Genomic DNA, 24941 nt, shown 5'->3' on the forward strand with positions numbered 1-24941 from the left:
GCGGAAAACTTAAAATGGGAAATGTGGTGAAAAGAGACGCTGCAGCTTTATGGTGAGAGTGCTATGGCATTTTAAATGCCATGAGGGTGGGCACCCAAATGTCTGGTGCTGCTTGCTGGTGCTGGAAGAAGCAAGATAGGACTTAACTTTCGAGGAATGTGATTGTGGGTGTCTGCCTGTCCGGTTCCTCCCTCAAGGATAGGTGGAAAGGCTTCCTCTTTCTTCACTCAGGGCATTCCCTTGGCGAGGACAGTTGCCGAAAACATTTAAAGGCACAGGTACTAGCTTCAGCAGCCTGGGACAACACTTGGGACAAGTAATAGACAAGAAGTCTGGGAAAGAAGAGGTTGGGACAGCTATGTTTGGGAATACAGCTTTTCAAAGCTTCCATGTATGCCTGGGAATTGAGAAGAGCCACATGCAAACAAGAGTGTGAGACATAAACTCAGCAAAGGCCTGAGAAGACCCTAAGCTTTCATCTCTTGCTGGCCTTCGGGCTCTGTGTGAGAAGGAAGTGAAGCTAAGGCAGAATTCTAAGCAGTCATGCTAAGTGTTCAACGAGTTAGCTGTGATACAGTTCCATCTTGCAAAGATGTAGGAGAGTATTCTTTCTTTCCTTAAAAAAATAAAAAAATAAATGTTTTTTTGTTGTTGTTTTTGGCTCCAGATATTTAAGGTAACTGCCAAGATACCAGCTATCCAATAAGCTGAAGGAACACAGACCTCAGTGGCAAAGAGCACAGACCTCACACAAAGAGTTGAGAAGTCTGTAAGCATGCAGGCAAGCACCAGGAACCTGTAACAGGCAGCAGTAAACCTGGAGAGGGAGGAAAATCTGACTTCCAGAGGTGCCACATATTCAAAATAGCCAGTATTCAACAACAACAAAAATCACAAGCTGTTCGAAGAAACAAGAAATTATGGCTTTACACAGAGGGAAAAAAAAAATATATATATATATATATAGAAACTGTCCATGAGGCAGCCCAGGTATCTAGCTAAAGTCTAAACAAGGACCTTAATCTCATGGTTTTAAATATGCTCAAAGAGCTAAAGGAAACCAGGAGAACAATATCTCAGCATGTAGAGAGTATCAGTAAAGAGACAGGAATTTAGAAAAGATACCAAATAGAAATTTTGGAGCTGAAGAGTATAATAACTGAAATGAAACATTATTTGCTAGAGGGGCTTAGTAGTAGATTTTGTGCAAGCAAGAGAAGGAACCCTTCAACTTAAAGACATGTCAGTTGAGATTATTCAGGCCACATTGCAGAAGGAGACAAGAATGAAGAAGAATGGTCAGAGCCTGAGACCTGTGCTACACCAACAAGGATGTAACATGAATAAATGGAAATCTCAGAGTAAAGGCAAACGTAGATCAATAGAATGAGAGTCTAGAAACACAAATACCATACATCTATGGTTAATTAATTTTTGACAAGGGTGATAAGACTATTTAATGGAGAAAGAATAGTCTCCAACAAGTTGTGCCAAGATAAGTGGTTATTCATGTGCAAAAGAAAGTTGGACCTTGAACTCACATCACATACAAAAATTTAATGAGTCAAGACCTAAACATAAGAGCTAAAACTAAATAAACTCCTAGAAGAAAATCCGGTAAGTTTTCATGACCTTGAGTTTGGTAGTGGATTCTTAGATATGACCCCAAAAGCACAGGCAACAACAATAATAAAATAGATACAATGAATACATATCATGGTTGAAAATCTTTATCACTATCAAGAAAGTAAAGGACAACTTACAGAATGGGGAAAGATAATGCAAGTCATGTATCTGATTAGTGTTTAGAATCTGGAATATATTATGGGCTGTCATAACCACAAAAAGACAAGGTAATTAAAAAATGGGTAGAGGATTTGAATAGACATTTCTCCAAAGGGGACATAATACAAATGGCCAATAAGCACATGAAAAGATGCTCAACATCATTAATTGTGAGGGAAATGTCAGCCAAAACCGCAACAAGATACCACTGCACAGTGGGATGGCTATCATAGAAAAATGGAAAGAAAACCAGTGTTGGTGAGAATGTGGGGAATTGGAACCCTCAGACATTGCTGCTGGGAATGTGAAATGGTGTAGCCACCGCGGGAAACAGTGTGGTTAAACACGGAATTACTGTGTTTACTCTGAGGTAAACAGTCTGAGGTACACTCTTTGTATCCCTACAAAGACTTGAAAACACGTATTCAAACAAATGCTTGTATACAAGGTTCATAGCACAATTCACAGGAGAGCCAAAATATGGGACCCACTTAAATGAATAATCCGAATGTGGTCTGTCCGTACAGTGGAGTATCACTTCAGTCCTAAGAAGGGAGGAAGCACGGATGCATGCTCTAACGTGGCTGAACCTCAAAAACACGCCCCGTGAAAGAAGCCGGACTCAGAAGGTCACGCTCTGTGTTATTCCACTTATACGAGCCATCCAGAATATGTTCATCTACAGAGACAGAAACAGATTCGTGGTTATAGGGGCCTGGGAATAGGGGGGAGGGAGTGAGGGCGACGCCTGCTTAAAGGGTGTGGATTTCCCTTTGGGATTCGAATAGGTTTTGGAACATAGAAATGATCTGACAACATTGTGAACGTGCTAAATGTCACTGAATTGTACACTTTAAAATGGTTCATTTTATGTTATGTGAATTTTACCTCAATAAATTAAAAAAAAAAAAAAAGTGCTGCACGGCCTGAAAATGTGGATGTCTCCCCCGCCTGCCACAAAGAGGGGTGAGGTCTGGGGATGTTCTCGTAAGTGAAGTTTCCTACAGGTATCTTTGGGGTCCCCTCTGGGATTTATATCTGTCTTGATAAGTCTGTCAGATGGCGGGAAGGTGGGACCATGAAGAGGCCTAAGAACCAGACAGCCCTGTTAATCCAAGAAAAGTAGTATTTCTGAATTTGGCCTTGTCTTTTGGTGTAGCCCCTGTTGGAGACATTCCCAGATCTGTTCCTGGACAGAGGGTTTGGATGTAAACGTGGAAAGTGTTTCTCTAAAATTTGTAAGCCCCGTTAGGGAGCCCTCCGATAGAGGGTAAGACACGTAAGAGGAGAGAGAACCATGCTCTCCTACTCTCCCAGGTTGCTGTGGGACTTGATACCAGAAGGTCCCAGGGTGTCGGCGGCAGCCCCTCATGGAGAGGGGATGCCTCCCCATGCATCAGGTGAGGCACCACTTGGGGACTCCCAGAAATACTTAAGAGCACTTTGCAGAAAGTGTAGACCCCCTGGGAGCCAGTAGGATAGTGGGCCAGTGAGGTGTTGAGTCACTTTAACGTTAATTCAAATTACATGGCAGCACATCCTCAGATAACAAGAAATGTTTGGAAGGATTCTTCTAAACCGGGCTGACACTGCTCCCGTCAGCCAGGCTGGGGTCCCGAACTGGGGACAGGGACTGGTACATCAAAGTTCCTTAAAAACTGTTTTTTAAATAAATGAGTACTATTATGTTGTATAAGTTCTTTTTATTTATTTATTTTTAAATATTTTATTTATTTATTTGACAGATAGATCACAAGTAGGTAGAGAGACAGGCAGAGAGAGAGGAGGAAGCAGGCTCCCCACCTAGCAGAGAGCCCGATGTGGGACTCGATCCCAGGACCCTGGGATCATGACCTGAACTGAAGGCAGAGGCTTAACCCACTGAGCCACCCAGGCGCCCCGTTGTATAAGTTCTTTTTAACAGCCAGCATTTCTTTTTTTCCTCCTGCGTGGAGGGGAAAAGGAGGAATGGCATCGAGGGAAAGTGAACCCACATAGTCCTGAATTACCAGCTCACTCTCTCTCTCGTTTCCTTTCTGCACTCAAGATAAAGGCATCTTTTGGGGCTGCGAGGATGGGACCGTGCTTAGAATAAGTGTATACATGTGGGGTGACGCGGAGGCAGAGAGTCTGCTGTGTTCTCTCTTGGTGTTACAGTGCCAGTGGGCTGCTTTGAATGGGGTCGCCTGTCTGTATCCTCTTAGCCCAGACTGCAGCATGGGGCGGGAAAGCTGCCGAGAGCCCCCGGGAGGTCACAGCTTCAGCCAAGGAGGCCGTGGTGTGGGCAGGTGGGGAGGTGCCCGGGAAGAGGAGGTCCGTGCCCGGCTGTGCTTCCAGCACGATTGCTTGCTCCCAGAGCAGAGAGAAGATGTCATGTCCCTATTTCCTGAGGCATCAGAAGGCTTGTACAAGGTAACTTAGCTGCTGTGGGAGTGGGAGTGTGGAGGAGGCCAAGGCTTGACGGCAGTAGGACAGCAGCCTACTTACCTTGGAGCTTCTGTTGTCTTGTCTGTGGAAAGGGACGGGGATGATGTCAGCCACCCTCGTACTCTGCTTACTCTGTTCCAGACACTGCTCGTGTGGTAGTGCATCTAACTTCCATCTCCGCGTTATGATGTAGGTACTGTGACTATGCACATTTTCCAGATGAGGAAGTCGAGGCACAGAGAAGGCAAGATACTTGGTTGTATTTAGAGGAGGCAGATTCAGACCTTGGCCTCTGTCTTAACCACCGCGCTGGCTTCATGGGCTCATCGCTAGAATTAAATGAGTGAACATATTAAATAGCCCTCAGTCCAGTGTCTGGTACAGGACGAATGTTTAGGAAAGTCCTAACAGCGGTTATTATGAATGTCTGATCCCAAACATATAGGCGAGGCTTTTGCCAGCTCTCATGTCAACCCACTTCGAAAGGGGAGTGAGGAACACCCCGTTTTGCTGTTGTCTGTTGAACTGGTGGATTCTTAGAATGAACACAAACTTCAAAACTTGTTCATGTCTTCTCTCATCCTGCCCCAACTCCCTTTGGGCAAGTTGACGCCACTCCCTGTCCCTCAGTCCCTGTGTTTCGCCCCCACTGGGCCCTGACCACCTGTTTACGTGCCTGATCAAGAGCCAGTCTCTCCTGTTGGCCCTCAGAGGTTTTGAGAGGTTCACAGGACAACACGCAGGATGTGGCTTGTCCTCCGCACATGATTCTGAGGGCCTCTCCGATAGAGATGGGAAGTGTGGGCAGCCCCCTCCCCAATCCATTCTGGCAGTTTGCTTGTTAGAGCAAAAACTGGATGTCAGAGATGTCGATTTCCTGTGTTTCTTTACCCTGAAATAGAATGTGGGTCCCGTGGTGGGGGGAGTGGGGAGAATCTGGTGATTCACATTTTCTGCTTATTTGGCTTCTGGCTGAATGGGAATTTGCATTACTTAATGTCTGCCTTTTTCCCTGGGAATCAAAATAAGTTTCGCGTTCAATTACTAAGCAAATTTCACAGCCAAATAATCCTCTTATTTCTACAAGTGGGATTTCCCGTGGTGGAGGGTGTCTGGATTCTCTCCATAGTTGATCCTTCTCAAGTCTTCTGTTTCCGCTGTTCTAGTCTGTGCAGGAAGTTAAGCTTTCATTCATGGATTAGGAGCTTCTAAATGGCTGCTGGGAGACTTCGACCTTGCAAAGTCAGGGGTGAATTCTTGAGTTCTGTTCACTAGCTGGGGGGTGAGAGTTTGTACCCCCTCCCCTTTCTTCCATTTATCAGTTTTCGAGGTGGTCACAGAAGCCACGTCTTCAGCAGAGATGGGGCCTGGGGTCAGTGGACACCAAATAGAGAACAGAGCGGTGGGTATGATCCGGTATACTCTGCCCAGGCTGATCAGGAAGAACAAAAAACAAACCAAAAACTCCTCCACTGCCCTTGACATGCAGTTTAAACCAGACTTGCTGAAGGGCCATGTCTGGGAAGCCCACAGATGAGGCTCAAATAATTTTCTTTCCATTCAGTCCCGTTTGTCCTATCAGACTGTAGGCTTTTGGGGGGCAACTCAGCCAGCTATCCTGCTTTTCCTTCCTCTTAGGCCATTATGTATGCAAAATGATGATTTGATATATGCTCTTGGGGCCCTGACAATCACTGGTCTATTCTCTCTTTCTTTAAGTTTGACTTTTTATTTTTTGGTTTCATATATAACTGATACCAGACAGAGTTTGTATTTGGCTTATTCATTTATCATAATGCTCTCCAGGTTCATGCATATTGTTGCAAATGGCAGGATTTTCTTCTTTCTAATGGTTGACTACTATTCCTTTATATATGCATATACACCACATTTCTTTTGTCCATTCATCCATTGATGGACACTTAGGTTGTTTCCGTATTTTCGCCATTGTGAGTAATGCTGCAACGAACATGGGAGTATACATATCTTTTCTAGATAATGATTTCCTTTCCTTGGTTATATACCCAGAAGCGGGATTGCTGGATCATATATGGTGGTCCTACTTTTAATTCTGTGAGGAGCCTTCTACCATTTTCTGTAATGGCTGTACCAGTTTACATTCTCTCTAACAGTGGACAAGGGCTCCCTTTCCTCCACATCCTCAAGCACATTCGTTCTCTCTTCTCTTTTTGGTAACAACCATTCTGACCAGTGTGAAGCAGTATCTCAGTGTGGTTTTGATTTGCAGTTCCCTGAGGATGAGTGATGTCGAACACATTTTCATGTACCTATTGGAGATCGGTATGTCGTCTTTGAAAAATGTCTGTATAGATCCTTTGTCCATTTTATTTTTATTTATTTATTATTTAAAAAAATATTTTATTTATTTATTTGACAGACAGAGACCACAGATAGGCAGAGAGGCAGGCAGAGAGAGAGAGGAAAGGAAGCAGGCTCCCTGCCGGGCAGAGAGCCCGATGTGAGGCTCAATCCCAGGATGCTGGGATCATGACCTGAGCCGAAGGCAGAGACTTTAACCCACTGAACCACCCAGGTGCACCAATCCTTTGTCCATTTTATATCAGATTTTTTTTTTTTTTTTTTTTTGCTATTGAGTTTATGAACTCTGTATATTAGATAATAACCCCTGATCAGAAAGATAGTTGGCAGGTTTTTCTCCCATTCTTTATGTTGCCTTTTCATTTTGTTGATTGTTTCCTTTGCTGTGCAGTAGCTATTCAGTTAGATGTAGTCCCACTTGTTTCTTTTTGCTCTTGTTGCCTGTGTCTTTGGTGTCCTAGCCAAAAAAATCACTGCCAAGACTAATGTCAAGGAGCTTTATTCTTTGTTTTCATGGAGGAGTTTTACAGTTTTAGGTCTTACATTTAAGTCTTTAATCCATTTCACATTAACTCCTGTGAGTAGTTAAGAGTCCCAATTTTGTTCTTCTGCATATAGCTATCCAGTTTTCCCAAAACTTACTTTCCAAAATCTTTCTCCATTGTGGTGTATTCTTGGCACCATTGTCAAAGATAAGTTGACTGTGTACATGGGCTCTTTATTCTGTTCCACTGGTTTTGTGTTTGTTTTAATGCCAGTTCCATACTATTTTGATTACTATAGGTTTGTAAAACGAGTTTAAAATTGGGAAGTGTGCTGCCTCCAGCTCTTTCTCAAGATGGCTTTGGCTATTCAGGATCTTTTGTGGTTCCATACAAATTTGAGGATTCTTTTCCTATTTCTGTTAAAAGTTTTTTTTGGAATTTTGATACAGATTGCATCAAATCTGTAGGTTGCTTTGGGTAGAATAGACATTTTGATAATATCAGTTCTTCCAATCCATGAGCATGGGATGCCTTTCCATTTATTTGTGTCTTCTTCAGTTTCTTTCATCCATGTCCTGTAAAGTGTACTATGTACAGTGTACCAGTATAGTGTACTGGTTTTTTACCTCCTTGGTTAAATAAGTATATTCCTAAGTATTTTATTGTTTTGATGCAATTGTAAATGGGATTGATTAAAAAAAATATTTATTTATTTTAGAGAGGGCGAGAATGTGCAAGTGGGGAGAAGAGCAGAGGGAGACTCGGAGAGAAATCCTCAAGCAGACTCCCTGTTGAGTGGGGAGCTTGATGCAGGGCTCCGTGCAGGACTTGATCCGAGGATCCAGAGATCATGACCAGAGCTGCAATCATGAGTCAGGTGCTTAACTGACTGAGCCACTCAGGTGTCTCTGGGATTGCTTTCTTAATTTTTCTTTCAGATAGTTTTAAAAAAAGTGTATGGAATGCAATGGATTTTTGTATATTGACTTTGTATCCTGTGATTTTACTGGATTGATTTATTCTAACAGTTTTCTTGGTGGGGTCTTTAGGGCTTTCTATATATAATATCATGTTATTGGCAGGCAGAGACAACCTAATTTTCTTTCCCATCTGGGTGCCTTTTATTTCTTCTTGTCTGATTGCTTTGGCTGCCACTTCCATACTACATTGAATAGGAATGGTGAGAGTGAGCATCCTTGTCTTATTCCTAATCTTAGAGGAAAAGTTTTTAGCTTTTCACCATTTGTCGGAAGCAGGCCCCTGGCCAGGGCGGCTTCCGCCATTAAAAGATGGCGCCTGGCTAGTTGCCAGCTTAGGATTGCCTCGTGAGACTAAGCGGAACGCCCAAAGAGGAAGTAAACAGCATTGGTTGCTAGCGAAGTTGTTCGTTTAGGTGTGCAGCCTGATTCGCTCCCTCCTGTACCCTGCTCGCTGATTGGTCATGTAAGCGTATATAAGTGGGTAGACTTGCGGAAATAAAGAGAGAGAAGATGCATCTGAACCAGGGTTCTTGTCGTCCTTGCGGGCCGACGGCGGTAAATGGTGCTGAGACCCGGGAACTAATAAAGGAATCTTGTAAGGTAATCCGCAGGAAAGCGGGGAGTAAAGATCCGCAGGTAAGCGGGGACATTAGCCACGTTCAAAAGTGGGAATTCCGCGGTAAAGCGGGGAGTAAAAATAGAAAAACCTTGCAAGGGAGAAGTCCGCAGGTATGCGGGGTAAAACCATGACAAAGGGGGGGGGATTTAAACTTGTACAAGTCCGCAATAAGAAGCGGGGCGGCCTTGAGCCGGGATTTAAACTTGTACAAGTCCGCAATAAGAAGCGGGGCGGCCTTGAGCCGGGATTTAAACTTGTACAAGTCCGCAATAAGAAGCGGGGCGGCCTTGAGCCGGGATTTAAACTTGTACAAGTCCGCAATAAGAAGCGGGGCGGCCTTGAGCCGGGATTTAAACTTGTACAAGTCCGCAATAAGAAGCGGGGCGGCCTTAGAGCCGGGATAAACTTGTACAAGTCCGCAATAAGAAGCGGGGCGGCCTTGAGCCGGGATTTAAACTTGTACAAGTCCGCAATAAGAAGCGGGGCGGCCTTGAGCCGGGATTTAAACTTGTACAAGTCCGCAATAAGAAGCGGGGCGGCCTTGAGCCGGGGTTTAACTTGTACAAGTCCGCAATAAGAAGCGGGGCGGCCTTAGAGCCGGGATTTAGCGAGTCCGCAATAAGAAGCGGGGCGGCCTTAGAGTCGGAATTTAGCGGTGAGTCTTTAATGTCTGCGTCTGTTGTCTGTGTGTTCATAATGGGGAATTGCACTAAGAATTGCTACCTTTCCCAGTGCTGGAATGTTTGGGCCTTCAAGCTGGCTGTGATTATGCGTATCCCTACCCATGTTCCTATCCTAGTTTCCATTCCAGAGAACAAGTTACCGGTGGTGCTATCCAGAAAGAAGAGAGATTTTGATATCACAGCTGCGGTTGTGACAGCATTGGCTATATCTACAGCAGCTGCCACGGCAGCAGCAGTCTCGCTTGCTGCAACTATACCCACTGCGGAAGCTGTGAACACCCTTGCAGAAGGAACGGCGGGGGCCCTTCAAACATAGACTCAGGTCAATGCACATCTGCAAGCAGAAATCCGGATAGTCAACCAGAGAGTGGATTTGGTTCAAGAACAAGTGGACATATGGGGGGCCCTATTGGGACTGGGATGTATAGTACCCTTCCTGGCAATTTGTGTAACTCCCATAGCCTATACTAATATGAGTAACTTACAGAATATCTCCCGACAGCTCTCCCAATACTTGCGGGGGAATTAGTCCGCAGAATTCCAAAACTATACTTAGCACCTGGTACTAGGAATAACAAGGATAAATACTTAGCACCTGGTACTAGGAATAACAAGGATAAATAACTAGCACCTGGTGCTAGGAATAACAAGGATAAATAACTAGCACCTGGTACTAGGAATAACAAGGATAAATAACACCAGAGTTGAGCTTGCAACCCTCCCAGAGATAATCAAAACATTGCAAGATGTGTTAACCTTTACGAAACAATGGGCTAGCATAATTGGTCTGATGATAATCCTCGTAGTGGGCTTGATTCTGCTAGTAAGGAAACTGCAAATTTGGAGGCGACAGCAACCTAGGCAACAGCAAGCCATGGTGCAGGCCTTGTTAGCCATCGAGGCTGGAACATCCCCCCAGGTGTGGCTAAGTATGCTGGATCGGTAGTCAACGACGGGTAAGATTGGTGGGGGAAATATACCAACCTAAGACAGGACGCAGATCATTGATATCTGCCGTCTGATGACGGGTAAGGATATTCCCCGCCACTGACAACCTAAGACAGGCACGATCCCTGCCATAAAAGAAAAAAGGGGGAGATGTCGGAAGCAGGCCCCTGGCCAGGGCGGCTTCCGCCATTAAAAGATGGCGCCTGGCTAGTTGCCAGCTTAGGATTGCCTCGTGAGACTAAGCGGAACGCCCAAAGAGGAAGTAAACAGCATTGGTTGCTAGCGAAGTTGTTCGTTTAGGTGTGCAGCCTGATTCGCTCCCTCCTGTACCCTGCTCGCTGATTGGTCATGTAAGCGTATATAAGTGGGTAGACTTGCGGAAATAAAGAGAGAGAAGATGCATCTGAACCAGGGTTCTTGTCGTCCTTGCGGGCCGACGGCGGTAACCATTGAGTATGATATTAGCTATAGACTTGTCATATATGGCTGTTATTATGTTGACATACCTTTCTTCTCTAGCCAGTCTCTTCAGAGTTTTTTTTTTTTTTTTTTAAAAAGATTTTATTTATTTTTTTTGTTTATTTGACAGAGATCACAAGTAGGCAGAGGCAGGCAGAGAGAGAGGCGGTGGGGGTGGGGAAGGAGGCTCCCTGCTGAGCAGAGAGCCTGATGTGGGGCTCAATCCCAGGACTCTGGGATCATGACCTGAGCCGAAGGCAGAGGCTTTAACCCACTGAGCCTCCCAGGCGCCCCTAGCGTATAAATTTTTTAAAAAGATTTTATTTATTTATTTGACAGAGCAAGTGAGAGCACAAGCAGGGGTTGTGGCAGAGGGGGAGAGGGAGGGAGAGAGAGAAGCAGGCTCCCCTCTGAGCAGGGAGTCTGATATGGGGCTCAGTCCCAGGACACTGGGATCATGACCTGAGCTGAAGGAAGATGCTTAACTGACTGAGCCACCCAGGCGCCCCTCTTGAGAGACTTTTGCTTACCGATCAGTCTTCTTACTACTTACAGATCGTCGAGATTTTCTATTTCTTCATGGTTCAGTTGTGGTCGGTTATGTTTCTAGGAATTTATCTGTTTCTTTTAGTTTACCCAGTTTGTTCAAAGTAGTCTCTTTGTTCCTTTCTATTTCTGTGTTGTTGTAATATCTTCTCTTTATTATTTTATTTATTTGATTCCTCTCTTGTTTTTTTTTAGTCTTCTTTTTTCTAGTTCTTTGAGTTGTAAAGTTATTTGAGGTTGTTCTTTTTTTTTTAAATTAATGTAGACATTTAATTGGAACTGCTTTTGTTGAATCCTGTATTGGTATGTTGCATTTCCACTTTTGTTTCAAAATAGTTCTTTTTTTTTTAATATGTTTAGTTATTTGTTTAAGTAATCTCTACACCCAGTGTGGGTTCAAATTCATGACTCCGAGATCAAGAGTCGCATGCTGTACTGAATGAGCCAGCCAGCCAAGTGTCCCTGTTTAAAGATATTTCTTGATTTTCCTTTTAGTTTCTTTGACCCATTGGTTGTTTAGGAGTATTATTTAATTTCCACATATTTGCTAATTTTCCAGCTTTCCCACTTTTACTGATTTCTAGTTTCATACTGTTATGGTTGGAAGAGATACTTGATTTGACTTCAGTCTTCTTAAATTTTGTAAAGACTTGATCTGTGGCCTGATGTTTGATCTATCCAGGAGAATGTTTCATCTGCACTTAAGAAGTGTGTGTGTTCCATTGCTGTTGGATGGAGTATTCTGTAGATGTCTGCTAGGTCCGTCTGGTCTAAAGTGTAGTTTAAGTCCAGTATTTCATTTTGACTTTCTATCTGGATGATCAGATCTTCAGACGAGATCGGGCGCGTTCAGGGTGGTATGGCTGTAGACTGGATGATCAGATCTTCAAATGGAAGATTGACACCCCCTACTATTGTTGCATTGCTGTCTATTTCTGCCTTCAGATGTGTTACTATTTGCTTAATATATTTAGGTGCCGTGGTGATGAATGTATATATATTACAGTCATTATATCTTCTTGATGGATTGACCCCTTTATCATTATACAATAACCTTTTTACTTAAAAGTGTATTTTAAGTAGTCTATTTTATGTATTTAAGTGCATTCTCTCAGTGGGAATGCAAGCTGGTGCAGCCACTCTGGAAAATAGTATGGGGGTTCCTCAAAAAGTTGAAAATAGAGCTACCCTATGACCCAGCAATTGCACTACTGGGTATTTACCCCAAAGATACAATGTAGTGATCCAAAGAGGCACGAGCACCCCAATGTCCATAGCAACAATGTCCACAATAGCCAAACTAGGGAAGGAGCCTACATGTCCATCAACAGATGGATGATGGACATCCATCATCCATCCTTCTTCTTTGTATTGACTACGGTTTTTTTCTTTGTGGTTGCTGTAAAGTTTATATGGTACACTTGTAACCATCTTTATACTTATAACTGCCTCTTTTAATCTAGTAACAGCTGAAGTTTTGATCGTTTACAAAAACTGCCCTTTTATTTTTTTTTTAATTTTTTTTTTTTTAAGATTTTATTTATTTATTTGACAGAGAGAAATCACAAGTAGATGGAGAGGCAGGCAGAGAGAGAGAGAGAGAGGGAAGCAGGCTCCCTGCTGAGCAGAGAGCCCGATGCGGGACTCGATCCCAGGACCCTGAGATCATGACCTGAGCCGAAGGCAGCGGCTTAACCCACTGAGCCACCCAGGCGCCCCTGCCCTTTTATTTTTGACTGTCACAATTTACCTCTTTCTATTTGTGTATCTGTTAACAAATTACTGCAACCATAGTTACTTTTAACAGGGTGCCAAGGCATCGAGGTCACCCAGAAAGTCAGGCTACTCACTCTTGGTGCATCATGGGGAAGCTGGTGACCATGAAGTAGAGAGCTGACCATTTTCAAAGGTAGGTCACCCTGGGATCTATTGTATTTGTTAGATGGCCAGCACTTTGTAACTGAAGGTGCCCATTACTAACCACCTAAAGTGCCTCTGTTGCTCGTGTTCAACTGACTTGCAGAACTACTGAGTTCTTGTTGGGTCCCTGGCATTAGGCCTGTTCAGCAGGCCCCAGACGGACAGAAACTGCCTCAGTACTTGGCTATGCCCTTGCTAAGCTGGAAACCACCTAGCTTTGGTGGGGAGGGGGCTGAGGTCTGAGTTAGCTTCACAGAGCATTTCCGGTGTCCGTGTATTTCAACGTTCCTCACAACGAGGGTGAAAAATTAGGTTCTGTGCCACTCTGGAGAAATAGAATGTCAGCCACACGTGTAGTCTGAACATTCTTTGATCACCCTATTTAGAAATGGAACAAGACCCAGAGAAATGAAAACATAGGTCTCTACAAAATCTTGCGTGTGACTGTTTGTAGTAGTGTTACTCAGAATAGCCAAAAGATGGAAAGAACTCCAATGTTTACCAGCTGATGAGTGGATAAACAAAATGTCCAGACACGGGAATATTATTTGGCAATAAAGAAAAATGAGTTACTGATACCTGCTATACCACAGATGAACCGTGAAAACATGCGGAGTGAAAGGAGCCAGACCCAGAAGACCCTATGTTGTATGATTTCACTTCTATGAAATGTCCGCAACAGGGAGATGCACAGGGACAGGAGGGAAATGGTTGTGGACAAAGGGCTGAGGGAAAAGAACATGGGAGTGACTGCAAACACGTACCCAGTTTCTTTCTGAAGTGATGAAAATGTTCCAGAATTGATTGTGGTGATGGTGGTACACCTTTGTGGATCCACTACAAAATGAGTGAGTTACACACTTTTTAAAAGTTTAAAAAAAAACCATTTATTTATGTGAGAGAGCAAGAGTGGGAGTAGGGGGAGGGGCAAAGGGAGAGGGAGGAGCAGACTCCCTGCTGAGCAGGGAGCCCGATGAGGGACTCCAGCCCAGGAACCTGGGATCATGACCTGAATCAGAGTCAGAAGCTTAACTGCCTGAGCCACCCTGGCACCCCTCAGTTATTTAAGTAAGCTCTATACCTGGTGTGGGGATTGAACTCATGACCCCGAAATCAAGAGCTGACTGCTCCTCTGAGTCAGGCAGGTACCCCGAGTTAACAGAAACAGTTTAAGAAGGAAAAAAAGAAGGGTACCTGGCTGACTCAGGTGGAGGACTGTGTGACTCTTGATCAAAACCTGTGGGGTTTTGAGAAATTACTTAAATAAGAAACTTAAAAAAAATAAAAAGGGAAAAAAAGAAACAGGTAAAGTTAATTTTACTAATATATTTTATTTGGAATGTCCAAAATAGTATTTAGAGATGTAATCAATGTAAACCATTATCAGTGAGAGATGTTACATTCTCTCTCTCTCTCTTTTTTCGTAATTAATCTTTGAACTCTGGCTTGTGTCTTATAGGTGTGGCCCAGCACTTTGAACTAGCCCTAGGGCTCAGTAGCCACATTCTGTCAGTGGCTTCCATATTGGAAGGTGCAGATCCTGCTAGTACTTAGACAGCAAAAGTCTGTCTGTCTTCCTGCTGCTCCTCCCTTACAAATACAAACAGGCCGGGGTCCAAATCACTTTTTGACACTTACTGGGAGTACAACTTTGGCCTGTTATTTAATCTTTCTAAATGGGTTTTCCTTTCTGTGAAATGGGCACAGTTAAAGAGGGATTGTGGTCGCGGTTAATTGAGATCATCAGTATAAAGTTATAGAATGGTGCTTGGCTTACAGGAGTCAATCAGTGTCAGCTGTTATTATTTTTTTTCCTGACCTCACACATCGGGACAGCCTGTGTACTCATGTGGGAATGACTTGGGACCAGAGAACTTGGGCTCAAACCCTGGTCCTGCCGCATACAAGCTGGCTTGTGGAGAAGCCTGTTACAGGTGCAGACTGGCCACACCCACAGCTCCCTCAGAGAGTTCTTCACTCTCAGTTACCCCACTTTGCACCTTAGGACCCAGGATGCAGCTGATTGGACAGGAGTGGACACCCAGCTTAAGGGCAGACAACATCTAGGCTGATCAGAGGACTGTGAGGCAGCCCCATGTGAGAAATCCAACCCACAGGGAGACTGGGGACCAACTGAATTGTTCTGATCCTTTCTTTTGCTGATTCCTTTCTGTTCTTTTTTTTTTTTTTTTTTAATTTAAATCTTGTTAGTTAACATACAGAGCAATATTGGTTTCTGGAGTAGACTTCAGTGATTCATCTCTTACATACAACAGTGAGTGCCGTCCTTAATCCCCACCACTCATTTAGCCCATCTCCCTGCCCACCCCCCTCCATCAATCCTGAGTTTGTTTTACTGGTAAGAGTCACTTACAGCTTGTTTCCCTCTCTCCTTTTTTTCTTTTCTCCCTTCCTGTATATTCATCTGTTTTCTGTCTTAAATCCCACACATGAATGAGATCATATGATGACTTATTTCACTTGCAGAATACACTACACTCTAGCTCCATCCATGTATTTCACATGGCAAGATTTCATTCTTTTTGATGGCTGAATAATATTCTGTTGTATAGATACATCACATCTTTTTTAAAAAAAAATTACTTATTTTAGAGAGAAAGAGAGTAGGGGGAGAGGCAAAGGGAGAGGGAGAGAGAATCCTCAAGCAGATTCCTTGCTGAGTGCAGAGCCTGATGTGGGGCTCAATCCCAGGACCGTGAAATCACGACCTGAGCCATAGTCAAGAGTTGCCCTCCAACTGAGCCACCAGGTGCCCTGTATCTCATCCTCTGTATTCATCAGTTGATGGGCATTTTGGCTCTGTCCATAGTTTGGCTATTGATAACGCTGATATACACATCAGAGTGCTTGTACCCCTTTGAATCTTGCTTTTTATATCCTTTGGGTAAATACCCAGTAGGGCATTTGCTGGGTCATAGTGTAGCTCTATTTTTAACTTTCTGAGGAGCTTCCATACTCTTCTCCAGAGTAGCTGCACCAGTTTGCATTCCCACCAACAGTTCTTTTTCTGAATTTGAGTATGAGACCAGAGGGAAGATTAGTGTCAATATGGAGGGCAGAAGCAGTGACACATGGAGAAGGAAAGCTCTAAGTCGAAGCCTTAAGTCAACACATGCTGTGCGTGAGGAGGAGCCATGAATTAGCAGGAATTCTGAGTCAGCAGAAATGGAGACGGAGAGCAAGAGTGGGGACAGCAGAGGAACAGGCCAAGACCCAGAGATGCTGAGTCACCAGGGTAGTGGAGCCCTAGGGTAGCGGCCTGAGATGCTTCCCTCCCCACCCCCCAGCGCCCCGATGAGGGGCATCCAAGAGTGTTGCCGCTGAGTTGGAGAGCTGCCCTCCAGTGACTAGAGCTGCTGCTGTAGCCCAAAGCGCTTTCACCCGCTAGGAGTTTGGGTGGCTGAGACTTCGGTCGTCCCAGGCTCCCAATGAAAGAATGTTTCTCTTCCTTGCAACCTACAAGAACCCAAGTGATGACACCAGCCACCTCAAAGCTCCTCTGAGACTGTTTCCTTGCCTGTGGAATGGGGACAGCTGTGGCCTTTGGGTTCAGCGTCCTTCCTCGGGGCAGTGATTTTTATGTGACACTCTGCTGTTCTAGGCCTGCCAGTCATGGGACACGACTGGCCACACAATCCAGGCTGCCCTGGAGCGTCTCCACTGCAGCACTGTGTTTCTTATCTAGGGACACCTCCAGGGTATCTTGAGAGAGTGCTGGGATCTTCCTGTTTTCCCGGGCACATTTATCTAGCTCTTATGTTCTAGGACTTTCCAAATGGCCTTTACAGATCCCCTTTTTTTAAAATAAAGATTTTTATTTATTTATTTGACAGAGATCACAAGTAGTCAGAGAGGCAGGCACAGAGAGGTAGGCACAGAGAGAGAGAGGAAGGGAAGCAGGCTCCCCACTGAGCAGAGAGCCCAATGTGGGGCTCGATCCCCGGACCCCGGGATCATGACCTGAGCCGAAGGCAGAGGCTTAACCCACTGAGCCAGGTGCCCCTCCCATTTTCTTTTTAAAGTAATAATGCTAACTGTACACAAACCTTGCAGGGTTGTTTTGAAGTGAGACAAGTGACTCCCAGACAGATACTGCTTCTTGCCCCTGGTCGTCCCTCTGCTGCGCTTTCCTGTTCCACCTGACCTGCCTGCCCTCCCTACCTAACATCTCTCGGCCCAGTGTACCTGAAATAGCCCAGCCTCCAGTTTACTGTAGGCTTCACCGAGTCCTTGCCCAGCGCCTTTTCAGGCTTCATTTTCTCTTCATAAAAGCATATGTGAGAGGACTCCTTAGGATCTAAATCAAACAGGGCTCCTCTCTGCAGTACCACAGCCTCCCTGTAGGTGGCAGCATGCCACCGCAAATGTCATGGAATAGGTGCTCCGGTGCTCAAGAGCGGACAGCAGAGGGCGTGTGTGATGCTGGGGGAGAGCGCTTGCTTGCCCCGGGGGAGAGGAGGATGCAGGAAGTAGGAGGAAGGAAAGTGGACTCCCACTGGCCTTACGACAAAGGACAATCAAGGTTTGGAGCACAGGAGTCCGAGCACCCAATCCGTCCAGCCATCTGTCCACCCAACAAGTATTTTTTAAAATAAAAATTTAAAAGATTTTATGTATTTATTTGATAGAGATCACAAGCAGGTAGAGAGGCAGGCGGAACAAGGCTCCCCGCCAAGCAGAGAGCCCCATGCAGGGCTCGATCCCAGGACCCTGAGACCATGACCTGAGCCGAAGGCAGAGGCTTAACCCATGGAGCCATCTAGGCGCCCCCAACAAATATTTTTGAGAACCTGTGCTAGGCTCCAGAGATGGTGCGGTGAGCAAGACAGACATGCGTAGTCCTTTTCCTCCCGAAGCTGGCGCTCCTGTGCAGATACCCACCCTAGCCCCCAGCGGCCCTTATGTAGCACACCTCGTTGCCTTCTGGGCTCGTTTTCGCATCTGCTGAATGGGATAATAAACCATGTACCTCACAGGTCCCGGTGAGGCTTAGGTGCTGGCTCCCGGTCTGTGCTTCTACCCTGGCCCTCAGTGCTCCCTCTGCCTTCGTAGGAACTGAACACTGCTGAACACTGCGGTCATCCGGGTGGGGGCTCAGTGTCCTCCTTGTAGCTAGGGAAAGCACCGGCTAGTCCCCCACTTCTGCAAAGTCTAGGTAGGCCTTGAACTTGAAGGAAATCCCCAGGCCTATGAGAAACCCCAGAAACGTCAGTGGTTTGAGTCTGACAGTTTGTATCTATTTTAGGTTTTGGTGAAATATTTCTAAGGAAAGAAGCTGGAGACATTATTCTACTGATACATACCATCCATGCTGATGTACATGTATGTGTATACATACCGCATAGATGCACACCGACATACATTATATACACGCACATTTTGGTATGTGTCATACGTGCTGATATATGTACATGTGTACCTATCCATATATATACTCACACAGTGACATCTGTCACGTATGCTGAGATACATGTATATGTATGCACACACATGTATATAAGTACACTGTGATATATGCATATATACACACGGATGTTCTGATATTGATATACAGATAGACATAGGTGTACACACATACATGCTGATATGTATAATCCACACACTATATACACATACGTGCTGATGAACACACACGTGCACACATATACACACTGGTGAATCATGCAGACACGCATTCCGTTATGTATCATATATGTAATACACACGTATCTGCACACACATATACACGTGCTGGTGTATTTCGTACATACTGACAGACATGCACAGGCACAATCACACTGATGTATATCATATCCATGCACACATACATACATATCAGAATAATCGACAGGACCTTTTACTGAGTGTCAAGGCTGCTTTTGTCCTTCTAGATGATTGTAAAGACGTTGGGCCTATCTGTCGTGTCCCTGTTACTAGCATTTCTAATATCATTACCCTCTTTCTATTGTTACTATATCCTGCCCTTTTACTTTTTAATGTAAACTAGATGTCATCTGGGGGCCTTTTCCTGTCTTGGGATCTCAAAAAGGTTTCCCTGAAGGTCCCTTCTCATGCCCCCACCTCTGTCCCATTCCTGAGAAGGTCTCTGGGGCCTCTCTAGGATTTCTGCTAACTCCTGGCTTTTTGTGCCCCTGGGGCTCTGTTTGCTACTGGGCTGCCTCTGACTTGCCGCATATCACATTCTTCAAAAAAAAATTTTTTTAAAATAGCAACAACCCCCAAATATTTATTAGCACAATGCACACTAGTGAATTGTGAGTCTAACGGACCCTAAGGAGGCTTGTGGGAGGTGTCCTGGGAGAGATCACATGTCAGACGCCTGATGCCCTCCTACTGCCTGTTGCTCATAGCGTTGCCCACCGTCTCTCACCTCCCATTTGCTGATTGGCCCCAGGCACGCTGCGTCCTTCTCCATCCCTTATGCCAGTCCTATCCCTGGAGGCCTGGGGATTCTTTGAGGCTGGGGAGCCAGATAGCAGCAAGCCCCCTGGAAACTCACGTGGGGTGATTCCAGGCCCATGCTCTGTAGTCAGATGTTTGACCTGAGAAAGAGGGAAGATGGTGGGAGAAAGAACATCCAGAGTTGGCTTTGTTCCCCTTGAGTTTGTGATACCAAGTCAAAGCTCCACAGGCCTAGGTGTGGCATTAGGGGAGAGGACAGGGTGTGTGATGGGTCCAGAGTCAGGAGTGTGTGGTCATGATAGCTGGTATCTGCAGCCTTGAGAAAAGATTTGTCTCTTAGAAAGCTAGTGCCCTCTGACCCCCAGGCCCTGGCACAGGGCTTGTCTGCAAGTCTCTTCCTCTCTTGCTTGGCCAGCTCCAAGCCTCCTGCGTAAGGCTTTCTCATCTATCTGGGCTGGATTAGGTGTCTTTGTTTGACTTCTTGCGAAAGAAGTCTAAGATCTCAGGCAAATGTGCTTTCTCTGCTTAGACACCTCTGAGGCAGGGCTGCTTGAAGACCAAGCATCTCAATGACAATATCACTTTGCTTTTTTTCTTCTCTGTTAATTGACTTAGATCTTGTGCTAAGGGACCCTGCCTGTGGGACCTAGAGCCCGTTAGGAACAGGGCAGAGCGGGTCAGGTAAAGACTCTCTTGGCCTGGCATGTGATATGAGGAAGTCTAGGAATTAGGTGGTCTGACTTGGGGCCTGTTGAAGTGTTGAGACCCAGCTGTGAATGCAGAGCCGTCGTTTAAAAGGGCAGGCTCAGAGAGGTGAAGTGACTTACGTGAGGCCACACAGCTTACTGGGTTAGAGCTGAGATGTGAACCCCGGGGCATGGCTGACTTGGCACTGGGTTCTTTTCCATATAGGATTCATCCAGTCTCACCTAACTATTCTAGGAGAAGAGAAAGTGGTGAGATGGGTTTGTGCTACAGGGGGAGGAGCTTGTTGGCTAGGACTGCAAGCTGGTGCTGGATCCCATGGGACTTTGGGGGTGAAGAAGTGGCAGGAGACACCCTGAAATTGAGATGCAGGCCCAAGACTCAAGGAGAGAGGAGCTGACAGAAAGAAGGCCCCGGTCAGGGCCGCTCATCTGTGGGCCTGTATAAGGGGGCCCAGGAGGTATGTGGGAGAAGGAAGTGGCATTCAGTCAGGACCACAGGAAGTTCCAGATTTTGTTTTGGAGTTGGAAAGTACCAGCAGTTCCTATTTTAACCGAAAACCAGAAGGAGATAAAGTTTTTTCTTTATAAAATAGAGACGAATGCAAAATTTGCACAGGAAGCGTGATCTGCACGGTGGGGCCAGTCACCAAATAAATGTGGTAATCTCCAGAAGAACATCTGAAAATTCATTTGGAGAATATTGGAGCCCAAAGCTATTTAAACCCAAAGTTCCTCCCAGAGGAGCCACCAGGACACAAGAGGAAGGAAGAGTTAGATGCTGGGCAAAACATAAAGAAAAGAAGTGGCATCTTGGTGGCTCAGTCAGTTATCTGTCCGACTCTTGGTTTTGGCTCAGGTCATGATCTCATGGGCCGTGAGTGCAAGCCCCATGTCAGACTGTGCACTCAGTGGGGGGTCTGTTTGAAGGTTTTCTCCCTCTGTGCCTCCCCCCACTTACACTCTTTCTCTCTAAAATAAATAAATCTTAAAAAAAAAAAAAAAAAACAAAGTCCAATATGAAAACAAGAAAGCCCATCACAACCATCATTATCAACAGCAGCAGCAGTCACCGCTAGAGAGATATTCTAAGCATCTCATGACTTCCCATCTTCTTCAGGGTCAAAGCCATATCTTCTCACTGGCCTAAAAGGCCCCATGCCCTCTGGCTCTGCATTGCTCCTCTGACCCTCTCACTAGCTATCATTCTCCCCTCCCTCCTTCCCTCTTACCAGCTGCACTGGCCTCTGGTGTGGCTCTAACACATCAGGCTTCTTTCTGCCTCAGGACATTTGCCTGTGCTCTCTCTCCTGCCTGGAATGCTCTTCCTAGACATCCTTATAACATCCTCCCTCGCCTCCTGCTGGCTTTCTCAGAGGCCCTCTTCTCAACAAGATTGCCACCGATGACATGTCTAAATTTGCAATGCCCCTTCTCCTTCCTCCACTCCTGTGGATCCTTACCCACTTCCGTGTCTAAAGGTTTCCCCACAGGACTTCTTGCCATAGTCATACCAGATCTTTCTGTTTCTTGTGTATCTCTCTCCACAGGAATGTAAGCTCCATGAGCCCATGGGATTCTAGAGCACTGCCTGGCACAGAGAAGGCAGATACAGATATCTCAGTATCTGATAACACAGATATCTCAGTATCTGTTCTTGAATTACGGCGTCATGGATGAAGATTCATGCTTCAGAGCTGTGGGCTGAAGCAACGCATCTAATATGGCTGTTTTTGGGAGTTCTATTCTGAGGGAGTCTGGCTTTGAGGGTTCCCAGGACCTAGGGTGTGACACTCGACTCCTTGGACAGTATCTGCAACCAATCAATACCTGATTGGTAGGGGTGGGGGGGGTGAAAAGAGGTGGGGGAGGTGGGGACTCAGTCTCAACCTAATAATTCCATCCCTGTGGAAAGCGGTAACGGGTTGAGTAGAACAGCTTCTTTAGTCACTAATGAGAATATTCTAGTCCCTGTGAACAAACAGCTCACAGTTTTTCGTTGGGAAGAAAGGAAGATGTGTAGAAAGGAGGAGGCACCATCTTAGAGGGAGGAGTGTCAAGATGTTGACGTTGAGTTCCTCAGAGTAATGGATTCCCGATGCCCCAGGTCAAGGAAATTACACCCAGTCAGGAGCTGTCTACACAATTTTCCACTAATTGTCACCAGGTGCTGTGGTAGGGTAATGAGTTTTGGGGCACAGGGGACTTGGATGTGGTGAGCCAAGAGGATCGTTTTGGTTTTTGATCTGAGGTAGGCTGAACTTTAGGATCCTTCTTTTTGTTCTAGAAGGCTTCTTCTTTGGCCAGAGTTGTATTGATCCAGAGAGTGCTGGACCAGGGAAAATGTGCAAAGATGCAGACCTGGGGTTGGGCCACCAAGCCTGGACCCCAGGGGGCTAGAAGTTGCCTAGTTGGGGGACTTACTCTTGGACTCCTTACTCCTCACATGGAATCTGTCACCAAATCCATCAATTTTGCCTCCACAGCATCTCTCAGCTCTGTCCACTTCTCTTCACCTCCACTGCCACCATCTCCTCTCACCTGGTGACCATGGTGGCTGCCTCACTGGCCTCTCTCTTCTTCCCTTATTCTTTTCCGTCATCACCCAACCCTGCATTTCCTGAGAGGTTACACTGTGAAGGTGACAGTCATCTGCTCTCCAAACTCTAGTGGCTCCCGATATCTTGAAGATAAAAGACCAAAATCCTCAGCATCATCCCACACTGTCTGCCCCCGCCCTCCCCCCTCCCCCCCATTTCTCAGCTTGGTCTTTCGCCACTTCCTCCTGCCCAACTCAGTGACCCAGCTTCCATGTAGTTCATGACCTCATGTTTTACTCTAGGACTTTGGCCCTGTTTCCTTTGCACGGAATGACCTTTCTTGTCCTTTGCCAGGCTGGCTCCTTGTCCTTTAGGTCTCTGCTCAGGTGTCTCATTTCCAGGAAACCCTGTCTGACGCCACTCTCCTTTTGGCCCTAAGAAGAGATTAGTGTGGCAGACTGCATTTTCCAAAGATGGTGGCAACGCTGTCTCTTGTCCCCCATGCTCTTCTTACAAGGTGACCTTGACATTCTTCCCATGGTGGGGGGGGGGAGTGGGACACTATGTCCTCTCTCCTTGCATTTGGGCAAACTTACATTTGGGCAAACCTTGCATTGGGTAAATGCTTCTACCCAGAGAGTACAGCAGGAGTGATGCTTTCTGACCCCTGAGCCCGGAGCACAATATTGCCATGCACTTCTGTCTTTTTTTGGGGCCCAGGATGTGAGGAAGTCCAAATTAACCCACATGGAAAGACTTCCTGGAGATGTTCCTGTAGGTGTTCTGGATAATACACCAGTGGAGGTCCTAACCCACAACCTGCACTAACAGCAGATGTGCCTGACGATGCCTCCAGATGATTCCATTAGGTTGCCTAGTACCCCCAACCCTAGACTGAGGTTTTTGTGTTTTTTTAAAGATTTTATTTATTTATTTATTTATTTGACATAGAGAGAAAGATCACAAGTAGGCAGAGAAGCAGGCGGGGGGCGTGGGGAAGCAGGCTCCCTATTGAGCAGAGAGCCTGATGTGGGGCTTGATTCCAGGACCCTGAGATCATGAACTGAGTCAAAGGCAGAGGCATAACCCACTGAACCATCCAGGAGCCCCCCCCAGACCGAGTTTTAATTGCTTGTTTAAAATATACATTCTTGGGTCATCTGGGTAGCTCAGTCAGTTAAGTTTCTGCCTTCGGCTCAGGTCATGATCCCAGGGCCCTGGGATCCAGCCCTGAGTTGGGCTCCCTGATCAGTCGGGGGTCCGCTTTTCCCTCTCCTTCTACTCCTCCCCCCACACTCATGCTCTCTCTCTCTCACAAATAAATAATAAATAAAATCATTAAGGAAATAAAATATACAGTCTCCTCCTCTAAGAAGAATACAAAACAAAATCCCCTCAGCCACCATCCCTACGACCCACCCCTCACTGTTATCAACGTGGTTTGTATCCTTAAGGACCTGAAAATACTCATACCTACATCTGTATGAGCCTTTACTTTTCTTTTAAAAAAGCCAACCACACACCATGCTGTAATGGGTATTTTGCAACTTGATTTTTTTTTTTTTTCACTCGGCACACACTCGGCAGTGTGTTTCTAAGACCAGCCCTTGCTAGTCCATATAGATCTCGTTAATTTCTTGGAGCTCCTATATAGCATTTTTAAAATTTCTTACCTTTTTCTCAAGCCATTCCTGTGCTCCTGGACACTTGGGTTGCATCTACTTCTTTGCTTCTGCAAACAGCACCTCGGTGAACCTCCTGGATGGCCTCCTCATGCCTACCTGCATGGCGGGATTCTGGAGGTCAGTATTTCTCAATGTGGCTGCAGATAGAATCCACCCAGAAACTTTATAATCACACCAGTGCCTCACCCTCAAAGATTCTTTTTTTTTTTTTTTTTTTTAAGAATTTATTTATTTATTTGCCAGAGACAGAGGGAGAGAGAGCGAGCGAGCACAGGCAGACAGAGGCAGGCAGAGGCAGAGGGAGAAGCAGGCTCCCTGCCGAGCAAGGAGCCCGATGTGGGACTCGATCCCAGGAAGCTGGGATCATGACCTGAGCCGAAGGCAGCTGCTTAACCAA

General features: G+C 45.6%; 1 protein-coding gene across 20 annotated transcripts in view; it reads left to right on the forward strand.

The window, feature by feature from the left end:
* RPS15A (ribosomal protein S15a) overlaps nt 1-24941 on the forward strand; it is a 420016-nt gene that overhangs the window by 14611 nt on the left and 380464 nt on the right. For 7 of the 20 annotated variants that reach the window (XM_082714942.1, XM_082714949.1, XM_082714948.1 and 4 more), the window contains exon 5: nt 24545-24661. The exons of 3 other annotated variants lie outside the window; for them this stretch is intronic. In XM_082714942.1, coding sequence (XP_082571068.1) covers nt 24545-24661 — 117 coding nt within the window. Of the gene's footprint in view, nt 1-13079; nt 13182-24544; nt 24662-24941 lie in introns of all 20 variants that reach the window. 10 more of the 20 variants (XR_014306580.1, XR_014306581.1, XR_014306582.1 and 7 more) reach the window with 2 other exon arrangements.

The sequence above is a fragment of the Mustela nivalis genome, assembly GCF_964662115.1.
Source record: "Mustela nivalis genome assembly, chromosome: 19".
In the NCBI taxonomy this organism is placed as follows: domain Eukaryota; kingdom Metazoa; phylum Chordata; class Mammalia; order Carnivora; family Mustelidae; genus Mustela; species Mustela nivalis.